Here is a 15,799-nt window from a genome sequence, read left to right as displayed (position 1 = left end):
AGTGAGAAACTTGTGAATATTTGGAACTGTAACATTCCCTCTCCTCTCTGTTGTCATCTTCTTGCTTTGTTTTTGAGGACTAAGAAATTGAAGCTTTTAATTTATGTATGTATTTGTTTGTAGCAGTTGTCTTTGAACATCACTCTCCAGATTGTATCGTCTTGTCTTCATTCACTGTGACCATACACTAAAGCCTTTCCTTCTGGGACTGGAGAGGATGGGAGTAGGGAAACTTAGAGTCCCTGTCCTCTGCTCTGACTTAACACCCCTTAAATCTTGCTAAGACCCGAGGTATTCAGTGGCTGCTATCATGTTGAATTTGATGGAAGCCAAGCATCTATCTAGAGTAAAAACTTACTTAGGGTTAGGTAGGGAGACAGATGCTCCTGTCATTATGTAAGCTTCATTTTTGGGGAGAACTTAGCTAAAAACCTGTGAAAATTCAAAGAAGTTCTGTCTGAAATAACATTACCACAATTACAGGTTTGTGCACCCGCTCTAAACGTGGGAAAACCGGGCGTATTTCTAAAACCTTAATTTCATCCAATTAAATCCATACAACTTAATATTGTGCAGTATATACTACAGTATGCTATTTTCTTCCACAGGATCACAACCTCATTCTGTGCATTGTTCACTTGGTAACTGTTTGATAATTTTAATTTCTTTTCATGGAGTAACCTGTGCCTTTTTTATTGCACACTGTTGAAAAGTGCCTTACAGAAAATCCTTCACCAGTAAAGGAATGTTCTGTGAGGAAATGATCAGTAATTGCTGTGTTTGGCTATTTGAGGAACAATGATTAATTTATTTTTTTATCAGTTCCTGTTAGGTAAAGGAACGTGATTGTCTCCTCCATATGACCACCCAGGTCTGCGAAACAGTATGAATGATTCAAATATCCATATATTTTGCATTCTCAGTTTTCTATGTCTTTTATGGCGGGTTGGAAAGGAATAGTTTTCTGTCAAACTATACCTGCTCAAAATACTGCTTTCATAAGTGTCGGCTGAAGTTGCAGTTGCTCAGCAGTTCTGCAAATCAAGCCCTAGAGCATAAAGTCAGGTACTAGGAAAATGAAGAATGTACAGTGAAATGACTGTATGCTCAGGCTTTTGATTTACACTGAGTAGAATTGGCAAAGTCAAAGATAAGAGCTAACTCTCCGGCATAGTATTTGGTCACTTTAATTATGTGATCCTCCTTTTTTTTTGTTTTTTTTTTTTTTTTTTCAGCCTATATAGGAAGGTGGCTTTCATCTTCATGTGTCCTAGATCCATCCCATACAACAACCAAGGCATGGGCCTGATGGTGCATAATCGAGTGATTTAAAATTGTATTGATACTGCAAAATACACACACATAGCTGCTGAAGTGAGGATTCTGAATTACTTCTGTAGTAAGTGAATAGAGAGATTTGTAACTTATATGAAAAGTTACATCTAAGGTTGTAACTACCTTAGAGTGTTGGTCAGGAATGCATTTTTGAAACAAATCTCTTAGTTGTCCCCACTTCTTATGTATTGGCCTTCATCATAGAGCCATCTCAAAGTACATGTACTAGATTTCTTTGTAATGTAATGATGTGGAGCAGGATGTGCTCCAGTAGCATATCCAATATACTCCACTGCAAATAAGCCTGCTGCATGGCACTGACTAGAGCTAATCTAAGTGGCCCTTCTCACCTTTTGCTCTCTTCCATAATTTTGGAGGTTGAAAAGAAGGATGTCAGCTTGTCATTACAAAATGTGTTGCGATAATAGCTTGAATCATTTTCAATTGGTTCTGTTATGGGACACGGGAATTTTGCTTAGCTAAGAACCTAAAATTGATGATGCGACTACTTCGCATATCATGACAGATGAACACGAAGCTACAGAGTTAACATGCATAGACAACTTGAATTCTAGCATCTCCTTGCTCATCAGGGCTTGAGTTGGCAAACTTCATGTTCTTTTAACATCATTTTTTCGTGTGTAATTATATACTGTATGCTTCACTGTGGTTTCATTTTGAGATCTCATTAGGAAGACTTTAAGAGAGAGTACATATGTCTTTACTCATGGCGGTTTTTATTCCAATCCATGATATGTAACTATCACCTAAAATCTATATTAAAAGATTTTAGGCTGTGTTGAGGGATTTAAGTCTCTAAAGATTTGAAAAGCCTGATGAAAGGTAACTGGGGAGGCTAAGCCTAAGTATAGTTTAAAAGGAGAGGAAATCAATATAAACTTGTGGAGAAGAATTAATATTATCAAAGCAATTTCTGCATTACTAGTCACTCTAATACATAAATATGTCTTAATTTTTCATTAACATGGGAACAAATTTTTCCCACCTTTCTGTTGCAGAAATTAGCCTTCCTTAATAGCTGGAAAGGCTGAAATATATACCTCCAATTAAGGAGGAGAGGAGAGAAACTATGGTTGCTTTATCTGAAGGATTCTAGTTACTGGCTTTTAATCTTTCTGGAATAATTTGGTTGTTTGAAGGGAATCAAATGCCATGGGGCTAGAATGAAGGAAAAGTCTAAATCTTGTTAAATCGTTAAGGGAATTCTCAGATCTTTCAGAAATAAGTCTTAGTCTAATTGTCACAAACTTTGTGGTAGTTTCCCCAAAGTAAACCTAAAGAGCTATTGCAAATAGCAAAGGTAAATTCAAGGAAACATGTAAGGTCGTATTTTGGAACTCTGATCAGAGATACTGTGATTAAAGGTTAAGAACCTTCCGTATATGGGCAGTAGGACAAGAGTAGTGTCAGAAGTATGGATGGGCCTTTTGTAAATTAGTGGTAGGATGGTAAGAAAGATGGATGTTAAAAAAAAAAAAAAAAAAGCATGTGTGCATATATAAACACATACATATACATACGTGTGTGTATATATGTGTTTATATGTAGTATATTCTTCTTGTATTATCTGGTACCTCTCACCATTATTGGAGCCTTATTATATAGGTATGTGTGCGCACACCCTTAGATACTGCATGACCTCAAGATCTGACAGCCAAACACAAAAACAGCAAAGGGACCATGATCTCTTAATTCACAGGAAGGAAACTGATGTGCAGTGACAATACTCAGTTGATGTAGCAATTTCTGAAAGTGCTATGCTCCCATCATACACTAGTACTATTTCTGTACTTCAGGATTCTGTACTTTTGTACTTTCTTTACTTCAAAATATGCTACAAATGTATATTTACATAAGTATGTATATGCGTGTGTGTATGTGGAAATACATTCTCGTCAAATCATGGCAGCAATTTTCCTTTTTCTCTGCTGTTGCTGTTATGCCCTTAGTCCTCCAGCAAAAAACTGAGATAAAAATATGGACTGATATTTCTAATGTGAATATAATAAGAGTTAGTTAACCTTGAAAATAAAACTTTGGAATTTATTTATTTATTTATTTCCAAGAATTATGTGCGGGGTAAGGGCAAACTTATAATTGTGGTTGCGTTTTTCTGAGATGTTTTCCTGAGACAACATTTTTTGTTTTAATCAACTTTATGTATTGTGGAAATAATGTTAGATTCATAAAAGGCAGCACGTCAAAAGACATGATTATAACTGCTAAAACGGTAAAAGTTGAGGAACACAAGCAGCAGCTCTATAACTCCTGTGTTCAGATGAATTTTAGTTTGACTAAACCAAAAAGAATGCCAGCCCAAGTGTTACTAGCGTAAAACTGAGTGGAAGGGAAAAAATAAAAAAAAGAAAGAAAAAGTATTATACTTTCCGGAGAGAAGAAGAGTAATTTTGTAGAGAAGGTCTGTTCATTAACCGAAAACCACAAGATTCAGCCTCTCATTACAGATTTGTTTAAGAATTCCAGAGAGAAAGATGCCTAGGCCTTTCTTTTTAAGTCAACGTACCAGAAGTTGTGTGTTCAGCAATTGTGAAAATTAGATGTGTTTAGATGTATGAATAAAATCATGCAGCTACATGTACTTAAGTTTTCCTTAACCTTGTTTTTTATTTCTGTGTCCGTAAAACAGTGGTGATATATTAGAAATGGTACGTGACTAATTTTGAAGCTCCTTTAATTTCATCCAGAATAGAATCAAAGAAAGGTTAGTACAGCCTGTCTCAGGGTAGCTTTTGCCTATGGAAAGATAATACATAATAGAGAAAGCAATTTTGTACACTGATACACAGTTTATAGATTCATGTTAAAGGTATGTTTAAAAAAAAAAAAGTTATATAATATCACAGTTTCTATACAGATAACAGGTTTTCATAGGTTATGTCTTTTTCAGACAGGGATGATAGTGACAGCAGGACTCAGACATTATTATCATTCCTCCTTCAGGAAGGAAGAAGAGCTTATCAGAAAGCAAATACTCATCTCATAGTTAACTACTTTTCCCATTAGTGTTTTTAGCCTTCAGTTAACTGTGCTGTTTAGTGAATACTTTTGTTCTATTATTATATCTGTAAAGAAATTTTTTTTAAAAGCTCTTATGGTCAACCTGTTTTTCAGCCTTTCTTCAAGTTCATGAAGGTAGTAAAAATACAGACATTTAAGACATATGTATATTTACAAAAAAACCAACAACCCTCAGCTTTGTGCATTTTTTAATCTTCTTAAACTTTTCTTCGTTTGTCAGAAAGTCTAATACAGTTTAATCTATCTGAAACAATGAGCTTTCAGTCTGTAGAAGCAAGACAATTCTTATTCTGAAAAGATATTGCTTGGTCTTGCCGTCAGTACATTTTTGTATAGTGTTTGAATGGCCCTATTGTCCTCTTGTGCACTCAAAGTGAATGAATTTATCTTTCGAAGTGGAGAATTTCTTTCTTCCCTGTACCAATTCCCACTTCTGTTTCTGAAGGAGAGAACAAGACTGCACTCCTGAAAGCATATAATTCTGAACCTTGAAAATTAGATTCCAGTGTACCTGTCGCTCACAAAGCCTGGTTTATTCCAAGTGTTGTACAGTTACCGTAAAGAGTTTGTTTGGATCATTACAGAAATAACTTCACTCTAATGTACCAATGAAATTGGTTAATTTGCCACAATCTTCAGTTCTGAAAAGTATATTCCTCACTTCTAATTTCTTAACCTTTCTGACATTCCTCACACTGAAATTCAGTACTGTAAGTTCTTATGCACTTGCTGAATTTAAAACATAATAGTTATTCTCTCTTCAGTGGGACTGTTCATACACTGCATATGTGTGCAAATTTTGGAGGGTTGGTGCTCCAGCTAAAGGTAAAGACTTTCAAATTAATGTATTTCATTTCTAGAGTGCTTTCTTAATTCTGCATTGTTAAGATCAGTACGACAAAGTTTGGTGTCTGTCCTCACAGACATAAATGTGTGCAATCCTGGCCTGCAGGGTGCTTCCATGCAGCCTGCTCCCTTTTTGTTCCAAGGAAAGTGGGTGCAGCTAGCTGCCTGAAGGCATAAAAAAAGAGACTGAAGGGAATATAGCATAGAGATTTTCAAGAAGTAACAGTATGGAATAGGTAGATGAATAAAGTTCAGTTACCGTTCATTTTCTCTAATGTCATTTAATGAAATTCTCGGTTATCAGGCAAAAAAAACCTAACATATGTGCACAAAAGGAACTACTTTTTTGTGCAATTAGTATTTGGGAAATCTATGAAGTAGGTTGCTGCGGAGGCCTCAAAGCATGAATTTGTTTAAATTCCTTGAGGATGTGGCGTCTATGGCTAGTAAGTATGATGGCTTTGCTGCAACTGTTTGTTCAGGGACTTTATGAGCTGGAAGTCCTTAGATTGCTGGAAGCTTATTTGGGAAGATGACAATGTACCTTTTGTTATTTACATTCTTTTTATGACAGTTGCCTCTAGTGAGTGCTTAAAGGGAAGCTACTGCACCAGGTGAACTTTTGATCTGGGTCAATATGGTAGTTATTATTTCAGTTGTCTTCATTACTCATCATTTACCTTAAGTAAACTCTAATCTGGACCTAAGAGTATACTGAACTGTTATTAACCATGGGTTCTGGCAGTCATTTAGCTGTTATTTAATAAACAAAGAATGCATTGCACTGTTGTTCAGGTACAAGTATAGTCTTGTTACCTGTACTTTAAAAATCAGGACTTCTTAAGGCCAATTATTTGAAATAATTGAAACCTGCATCCAGTTTACATCTCAGAAGTGTAAACCATTTAATTCTAGAAAGGTAAAGGTTTGGGTTGTTTGGTTTTTTGTTTTTTTTTTTTTTTTCATTTTGCCCATTTGATTTAAGACACTGCTGCTAATAGAAATAAAAATTTAGTATTTTTCTATCCTCATTCTTTTTTTTACTGTGTATTTCATGCTTCTGTTTTTCTCACTGGTGATGTCTGACTTTAAGAATGCTTCACTGTTACAGAGCATGCTGTCAAGTTAATACTCAAAAAGATTATTCTGCCCACTCCTTTTCCATAGAACTGATCTTTGAGGATGAATTAGGGACTGTGTAGGCTTCACAGAACTCTCTGCTGTCTTCTAAGGCAGATGTGTCAGTGGGTCTGAAGATGAGGGAAGAGAATAAAAATGTCTATGTTACAGGATATGAGGGTAGAAGAAAGGTAGAAATATTAAAAAAAATATACTATCTGAGGAATGGCTAAGCCAGGGTACTTGTTGAAAAGTTACTACTTTTTATAAAGGTTTGTGCTGAAATCCACACCTGGGTTCCACACCATTACTGTCAAAGGTAATGGAAGGTAAAAAAAAAAAAAAAAATTCTTAATGAGAAGTCTGGCAAGGAAACATTAGCTGACTTATCCCACACTATGTTTAATTAGTGGAAATTATGGCATTTTAAAAATCTTATCTTAAAATGGACACTATAATGCCTTTCAGGGCATAATTCTCTCCAGCGCTTCATGTGATAGAATTAGTACTTCCACTCATGCGTAGACCCATATGTGTGTTTTATGTCAGATTTAGCCTTATCAGTCATGGCTAAAATAATATTTTTATTTGCTCATACCTGAAATAGGGGAATGAAGCGAAAAGAGTTTTGTGCAGTTGTGGTGGGTTGACCCTGGCTGGATGCCAGGTGCCCACCAAAGCTGCTCTATCACTCCCCTCCTCAGCTGGACAGGGGAGAGAAAATATAACAAAAGGCTCATGGGTTGAGATAAGGACAGGGAGATCACTTGGCAGTTACCTTCATGGGAAATTAGTTTAATTTATTACCAATCAAATCAGAGTAGGGTATTGAGAAAATAAAACCAAATCTTAAAACACCTTCTGCCCACCCCTCCCTTCTTCCTGGTTTTCTCTACTTCCTCCCCCACCAGCGGCGCAGGGGGACAGGGAATGAGCGTTGGGGTCAGTTCATCACATGTTGTCTCTGCCGCTCCTTCCTCCTCAGGGGCAGGACTCCTCACTCTCTTCCCTTGCTCCAGCATGGGGTCCCTCCCATGGGAGACAGTCCTCCACAAACTGCTCCAGCATGGGTCCCTTCCCGGGCTGCAGTCCTTCAGGCACAGACTGCTCCAGTGTGGGTCCCCCGCGGGGTCACAAGTCCTGCCAGAAAACCTGCTTCAGCGTGGGCTCCTCTCTCCCTCGGTCCACAGGTCCTTCCAGGAGCCTGCGCTAGCGAGGGCTTCCCATGGGGTCACAGCCTCCTTTGGGGGCATCCACCCACTCTGGGGTCCTCCACGGGCTGCAGGTGGATATCTCCTCCACCGTGGACCTCCATGGGCTGCAGGGGGACAGCCTGCCTCACCATGGTCTTCCCCATGGGCTGCAGGGGAATCTCTGCTCCAGCACCTGGAGCACCTCCTTCCCCTCCTTCTTCACTGACCTTGGTGTCTGCAGGGTTGTTTCTCCCACATATTCTCACTCCTCTTTCCAGCTGCAGTTGCTGTTGCGCAGTAACTTTTCCCCTCCCAGGGGTGCTACCACCGTTGCTGATGGGCTCGGCCTTGGCCCACAGCGGGTTCATCTTGGAGCCGGCTGGCATTGGCTCTGTCGGACAGAGGGGAAGCTTCCAGCAGCTTCTCACAGAAGCCACCCCTGTAGCCCCCATGCTACCAAAACCTTGCCACACAAACTCAGTACAGACATATCTTCTCCATATGAGCTTTATTGGTTGCAAAATTTGAAGATCTTACAAAGAGAAACTTGTTAGTGATGCAGGTTTAAATATGTATTTACTAGGAAAAAAATCCCCTCTGCTCGGGCAGGTAACTCTGAAGCTTTTCCCCTCCAGGGCTCATACATTTATCAGCCCATACCCAACCACATGTTATGTGAGAGGTAACTTAGTGAACATCTTGCAGATGGTAAGGTATGTGGATTTGGCTTTTTGCTTGGGTGATGCAATTTGTTTTTGTTTCTGATGCAGTTACTGTTTCCAAGAAGTATGCTAATATTACCAGAAATTAAACTTGTGGAAGTGACTACCATTAGATGAACATCTAAATCAGTTGAAGGAGGAGATACTGATGGTGTTCCGAATAGATCAGAAATAACATATGTGCCTATCAGTGTTTCCAAAATGCATGCATTTGAGAGAGCCTCACAAGAGCTTACTGAACATTTTATTTCCCAACTGTGTTAATGTAAGATTGATTTCTATTTTAAGTATGTTATTCCATGCAGGGGAAAAAAAATCATTTCTCTTGGTTTAAGGCAAAAATGCTTAGCATTTCTAATAATTGAGCCACAGATAACCCTTTGTCTATTTTAGCTGCTGTATAGTACTTTTTTTCAAGGACATTTGACATATTTAGTTCACGTAATACATCAGAAGCATGAGCAACCAAATGTTGAAGAAAGAATTTCATACATAATATATTTTATTTTGTTAAAACAGTCTGTTTAAAAGCAGGCAAAAGTGCTGTCAACAAGAAGGATTTAGATTTATAAAAATTATTTAGTCACTAAAGCACGATCTAAGCTAGATACTTCCATAGTTTTGGATCCACATTTTAATGCAATCTGTTAATTTAACCTTTTTTTTTTTTTTCCTGTATTAATAGTTATAGTGTGCATTTTTTCTCCCACTAACAATCAAGTAAGGTTATTCTAGCAATTAGAAGCATAGTGTTTGGACAAAATTTGGTATAGGTTTATTTATCTGTTAATGAATTAGAAAGAGCTTGCATGTTGTGGCCAAAATGTGTATTACTGACCTTGGATTTTTGGACCATGCTGATTTAATTGTTCTATACATTTTTGATTCTTGAATGATAAAACCCTAAACTCCTATTGTCTTTTCCCTAGGATTTTAAGACAGGATTTGGTATCACTATAATCCCTATGAATGTGGCAAATGTAAAACAAGTGGATCGGACTGCAAAGCAATCTTTTGAAATAATTACTCCTTACAAAAGCTTTAGGTGAGAACTTTAATATTATACATTACAAAATATGCAAATAACTAATGCACTAAAGAAATACTTGCTTCATACTACAGTGGCTTACCTAGTTTGGATGAAAAGGTAATGTTTTTATTAAGAATGCGCAGCATTTTAAAAAAAAAACAGAAGGATTTTCTTTCTTTTGTTTAGCTGTGTGCTTCATCTGTTACCTGCCTGACTAGACATCTGTGCCCACAGATTCGTATTTTTATGTAGCTGCCTTTGTTCATTCTGTGCAAGGGCAGAAGAAAAAAAAGGTCAGTTTAACAACTTGACTCCATCTTAAAAGAATAATAAATTGCAGTAGTGAAATAATGCTGCATCCATTTAATATTAAGCATTTTATTCAAAAAGAAAAGAATCACTCATGCCATCCCTTATAGAAATCCTTTATTGAAATCAGTAGAAAGTTTCACTTTGTCTGATGCTGTGACTTGTAATGATTTTTAAGAAAATAAAAGCATATGCTAATAAAAGCCTTTTGTTAGGTGTTGTAGTGTTTCTTAAATGAAATCTCAGTAATGCAGGAGAAGAAGAAATCACTTTGTTCTCCTGGGCTTGCTAAATGTTAGCAAAGATTCTTCTTTCATTCTCAGTAGACTAGAGTAGCAGGTAAATTAGTCTTGATCAGTGATTTGAATCTGTGGCTAGTTGGTAGATAGCTAGTTCTTTGACTTTCTCTAAGCTATCACCATTTTGATGCTTGCTTATTGTTATTTATATTTTCCAAAAAGATCAATTTAAACGAAAAGCATTTTTTGGATGTTGTAGTTAGCAAGTCCATTTTTACTCATCAGTAAGTGTCCCTGTTTCCTTTGGTCATTCTATGCTTTTGTTAAAGTTCAGGCTTTAAGTTTGGTATGCGGTAACACAAAAAGATTGAAAGTAACTGAGGAACGTAACTTGAACATTACCAAAGCTGCGTAGCTCATGCTAGTAGTGGTTTTGTTGAAACCTGAACACAAAAATACAGGGAGTTTTCATTGACTAAAACCACAAAATAACACATTTCATATTAGTGTTTATATCTGTGTAGGGGAAGATTTTTTTGACTGTGATTTTGAGTGTAAATGTAATAAATAAGAGACACTACAGACTATGTTTAATTGGGCTTTAAAATAAAGATCAATAACACAGAAAAGTCAATTGTTTCAGCTTTACAGCAGAGTCGGAAAGAGAGAAACAGGACTGGATTGAAGCACTGCAACAATCGATAGCAGAAACTCTGTCTGATTATGAAGTAGCTGAGAAGATTTGGTTCAATGACTCCAACAGGAGCTGTGCTGACTGTAAAGCTCCCAGTCCTGACTGGGCATCCATCAATCTCTGTGTTGTCATTTGTAAGAAGTGCGCAGGTAGAGTAATTAATGACAGGCTGTGTGGGTTCTACAAAATGTCATATTTGCATATCTGTGTATGTCCTTGAATTAGCTTTTTTAATTTTTACAGTGCCATCCTTGTGAAAGTTTTGACAAACAAAAAGTGAACATAACTTTTTTTTTTTTTTTTTTTTTTAAATAATACACCAAGGTCATTTTATTCTAAAGCACTTCCATGCATAAATGACAGGTCTGTAAGGTGATTGGTTTCCCTCAGATGAATAATCCTTCACAATTAGTGGAAATTAAGACACACTAGCACTTTGTGGGAAATGGCTGGCTTTTGCAAGGCTGGATGCCAAAGGATAACACTTTTCAGTGTTTAATTTTGGGGTATTAATTCTATTATATCAGGGCATATTTTACTGCTAATAGGGATATCTTTTTCAGATACTACTAGAAATCTAGTTCTATCATGTTTTATATTTAAATATGTGCTTAAGCAGTAGATTCAGGGAAATAGTTTATAACTCTAGGCTTTCTTTCAAAACAACCCCTCCCAAAAGTATTTTACATCAGACAGCCTACTTTGCTTATTTATTACTATCAAATGTAATCCACTTATTTGTTGTGTTGTGGTGTTTTGTTTTTTTTTAATTTGGGGTTTTTTTGCTGCTTTTATTTTATATTCAAATTTCAAACCCAGCCTTTTTAAAAAACAGCAATTAGAATAAATCTGTCTTCATTAATTTTTTTGTTACCTCAGCAGAAGAGAAACCAAGTTTAAGTGCTTTAGTTCAGTAAAAATACTCTTGGAATTTCAGGGCAGCACAGATCTTTAGGACCAAGAGATTCAAAGGTCCGGAGTCTAAAAATGGATGCTAGCATTTGGAGCAATGAACTTATTGAGGTATGTTGTGATATTCTAAGTCTTTGTTCCATCTTGAAAACTGCTGTATCACTAGGAGTTAGTTATTGCTTTAGTCACAAGAAAACTGAACATATAGCAGCTAAATAACATGCTGCTGTTACAGTAAACTTGATGTTTCCAGGAATAATGTACCTCTGTGTCATTCCAAATATTCATTTTGATAACCATATGTACAATTTCTTTTAGTATTTCTCCAAGCATCTAGTTTTTTGGGAGAAAGAGAAATTAAAAGCTTTTGGAGAGCAATCATGATGGGCAATATTGGGAAGGAGAAAAGAAAGGAATCTTCTCGCTGCCAGTGTTGTTGCTTGAGGTGTTAAAAAGTGGTGCTGATTGAGAGGGTTGAGTTGTCAGTGTTTTCTTTAAAACATATGCTAGTCTTTTCTGCTGTTTTACTCATATTTTCTAATATGAATTGAAATGTTATAACTGGTTAGCCTTGTAAAGCTTAGTTGCTATTGATGGCAAATGATGACTACAGACTTTATTATTAATTTATAGATGACCATAGGCAGTGACTGAGAAGGGCTTCCGTCTCCTGCAGACAATTTTCTTTTCTTTAATAACTTTCAACTTCTGGCAGCTGAAAACTATTTAGAGGATAGCTTCATATCCTTCATGCTATTTTGCTTATTTTTTTTCTTGCACCTCATCCAGCTCTTCATCATCATTGGAAATAAGAGGGCAAACAGTTTTTGGGCAGGAAATCTTCCTCCAGATGAAGAGCTGCATATGGATGCCCCTGCAGAAAAAAGGGTGGCATTCATTACACAAAAATACAAAGAGGGAAAATTCAGGAAAGCACCTTTTCCCTACAAAACCAAGGAACAGTTGAATAAGGTAATACTAGAACGGGTAAGCCCATACCATACCTTTTGCATTTTATTGTATCTGTGTGCAATTTCGTCATCTTGTTAAACTGGTGAGAAATAAATTCAGAATCCAGAGTGAGGTTCTCACAGTGCTGAATAAGGCTTGTTTTGGAGCCTTTGCAGGAGTCATTTTGTGATTTCTTAGTTCCTAAGTTTTTTCCAGTTAGTTTGTTTGTAGAAGATTATGGTATCTACATGGTGCCTGTGATACGTCTTCCAGAGCCATCAATGAGTATGGATCTTTATTTTTCTTCAAATGCACATTCTAGGAATGCAAATTCCCACTTCACTTCTTTAGATTCCTTCTTTATGTGTTTTTGATATCTTGTATGTCTGACATCTAACATTCCAGTACATTAGATGATTCAGTGTTATGGTGAAAGTAGCTCATGCACACTTACATAGTAGCTTGTAGCTAATTGAAAATGAAACAAGCTAAAATTCATGATGAAAAATGTGTGTTCTCAGTGTTTCCTTTTACACAAATAACACAAATTCTTTACAGTTACAAAGTGGAAAATGCTAATTATAATTATCAATTTCTGTGCATTTTTTGATATCTGTTGATTTCAGAGTCATGATTGTTTAGGGTTTATGAATATAGAAGACTTCAAATGCATATATATTGCAATGCTAATGCATTCAATTACATGAGCCAAATTGTCTCAAAGGGTATGCAGAGATGGTGGGGAGGCAGTAACATTTAGAAGTTACTGTGGCTTGAACTTGAGAGGTCTCATTTGTTCAGTGGTTATTGTGTTTTCCGTATGTTTTATAACTTGTATGTTAGTTATACACATAAGAAGTTAAAATAAGGGCACATAAAGAATAGTTGCATTAAAACACTTCTAGCCAAAGTATAGAACCCTCTCACTGTATAGTTTGAATTTAGGTTTTCTGAATTTAATTGGAATTGGGAAACATTTTTGAGCTTCATGGGGAGCTCTTTATGTCTTTGCAAAATAAAACATTTGGTTTGTTTTCTATTTATTGGTAGCAGCTGTGCAAGAGACTTTATTTAACATTGTAACTGAGGACCACAGAAAATAACTTGGTGTTTTACAGGCTTGATTTTTCTGAAGTCTGTATTTTTTTGTTGGTGGAGGGGGTAAGGGTGTCTGTCAGTTAATCATTTCACCACTGGGAAAAAAATATCAGATGTAATGGTCAAATTCTCTATAGAGACGTGAAATTGCAGTGTAATAAGGTGGTCATTGCCGAGCAATTCTAGAATTTTCACTGAACTGTCTGCCCTGTCATCTCATGCTTACTAGATGCTTGTATGTTTATTAGAGCAGCTGAATTTTAGAGTAGTATTCTTGTGTTGAGTGACTTCTTCCTTAATTTCAGAAAAATGCATTCATTAAATAATTTAAATACATATTAAATCATAGAAATTGTTATGGAGTTGATTGCTGTAATTGTGGAGCTACTCCTAGTTTTAGGGTTTTGGACCAACTTTTTGAAAGAAAGTTAAAAAAAAAAAGGTTTGTTATGTTCATTATGGTTTTTGGTTTTCTTTTGTTGTTGTTGCTGCTTTTTTCTAGATTCAGACCATACTTCATGATTCCTGCTACTTCTTAATGTTTATGGTCTTTGAAAATGCAGGGGAACTATATTGGAGGTGAAAGGATTTGCATCTAAATTACATGTACTTGTTGCCAATAACTTTCTAATTTGAACAGACTTCTTATTTTCCCTCTCCATTATAAGGCCCTGTGTGCTGCTGTGGTTAAACAAGATGTGCTAGAAACTCTGATGTTGCTGTTTAGTGGGGCTGATGCTATGTGTGCCACTGGAGACCCTGTTTACAGTACTCCATACTTATTAGCCAAGAAAGCTGGACAAAGACTGCAAATGGAATTCCTGTACCATAATAAGTTCTCAGGTAGGATACAATGTCTTTGTTTTGATCTTCTAATTTTATATTGAGCAAAAGGGAAGGAAGGAAGGAATTCGGAAGAAAAATTGGCATTGAGTTGAACAGCAGTGGTATAGCGGAGGGGGAGTTGTGATGCCATTAACTGTATTTCAGCAGACAGTGTGTGTAATTGTGTACAAGTTACTTTTATTTTGCTCAGAAATCAAGTTTAGGACTTTAAAGAAATAATAAAAAAGCCAGTGATAACTCATAGGCCTTATACCCTTATTTATAACACAGATGAAAAATGTCATCTGCTCTGCCAGTATTATCAGGCTTTTACTGGAAAAAATGGGTATATACAGTTAACATGTATCTAAAGTATTCGTCTGGGGATTTGTTTTTTCTTAAAAATTATTTAATTTGATATCTACCTGTACTGCACACAGACTTACCTGTCTCTTCACAAACTCTCCTCCCCCAAAAAACCTCACTTCTTGAACCTGTAATATGATCTATGCTAGGAAACTACTTTTTTTTTTCAGATCACAACTTCTGTAACAGCTTGGAACATATGATAAACTTCAGCCTTGAAAGTCAACAGTTCTGGCTGCAGTGTGTGACATTTATGAGGCTCTTGAAAACAGAAAGCTATTCTTAAAAATAAATAAATAAATTGTAGAGTATGGATGTGCCTGAGCTTACCTTTTAAAAGGGCTGTACAGCATATGAAGCAGTCTGGGAATGAAAGTTCACATGCAGATTTACACTGGAAAAAATTATCTATGATATACTGCAGCCAGCGTTGTGGACATACTCCTGGACCAGCTTTCCATTGTCTTGTGCCACTCTGCAAAGTAACACTGTATAGACTGAACAGCAAAAGTTTTAGTGGGAAACGCAGGAATGATTTAGGGCTTCCTAGAGCAAACACAGTGCTTTAAGTTGTGCCTGAGCATTGCTGTGTCACAGGTGCCAGGCACTGGATTGTAGGATGTTGAGCTCAGTCACGTGCAAACATGCAGCTGTGGTTTTTTGGGTTTTTTTTTGCTGGCCATGCTCTCAAGTGGTCCTAAGGCTATAGAGAGAAGTTTGCTTGTCTTGGCTCTGTCTTTCCTACTTTTAGCCTGCCAGCCAAGGCAGCATCACCATGTGCTGGTGCTAGTGTTTATTCTTCTCTTCAGGGAAAGGGAGGTCATTGCACGTTGACAGTCCTTCTCCGAATCATTGTCTGTCTGCTGCCAGAATTGGTGGTAAACTTCTAGATAAGCCCTCAAGAGAAACAATTCCCTTCTGTTGAAGTGTGTTACATAAGGGAAGAAAATAAAAGCTTAGTACACCAGAAAACTGTGTTTTAGATTACATTGGCGAGCAGTGGTAGACAATGGCAATGTTGTAACAAATGTGAACCATTTTTTTTTTATCAATACATAAGGATTTTACTCTAATTATAAAAATAGTAAGATGTATCTGTG

The 15,799-nt window shown here is 36.6% G+C and overlaps 1 protein-coding gene across 5 annotated transcripts in view; it reads left to right on the top strand.

Annotated features, from left to right (window-relative positions):
- ARAP2 (ArfGAP with RhoGAP domain, ankyrin repeat and PH domain 2) overlaps positions 1–15,799 on the top strand; it is a 136,651-nt gene that overhangs the window by 51,072 nt on the left and 69,780 nt on the right. For all 5 annotated transcript variants that reach the window (XM_041125443.1, XM_041125438.1, XM_030024793.2 and 2 more), the window contains 5 exons: positions 9,205–9,320; positions 10,497–10,696; positions 11,485–11,570; positions 12,249–12,431; positions 14,177–14,351. In XM_041125443.1, coding sequence (XP_040981377.1) covers positions 9,205–9,320; positions 10,497–10,696; positions 11,485–11,570; positions 12,249–12,431; positions 14,177–14,351 — 760 coding nt within the window. The remainder of the gene's footprint in view (positions 1–9,204; positions 9,321–10,496; positions 10,697–11,484; positions 11,571–12,248; positions 12,432–14,176; positions 14,352–15,799) is intronic.

Source organism: Aquila chrysaetos, chromosome 1 (genome assembly GCF_900496995.4).
Source record: "Aquila chrysaetos chrysaetos chromosome 1, bAquChr1.4, whole genome shotgun sequence".
Lineage (NCBI taxonomy): Eukaryota > Metazoa > Chordata > Aves > Accipitriformes > Accipitridae > Aquila > Aquila chrysaetos.
The sequence above is the reverse complement of the archived record's forward strand: the minus strand, read 5'-3'. Positions and strand labels throughout refer to the sequence as shown.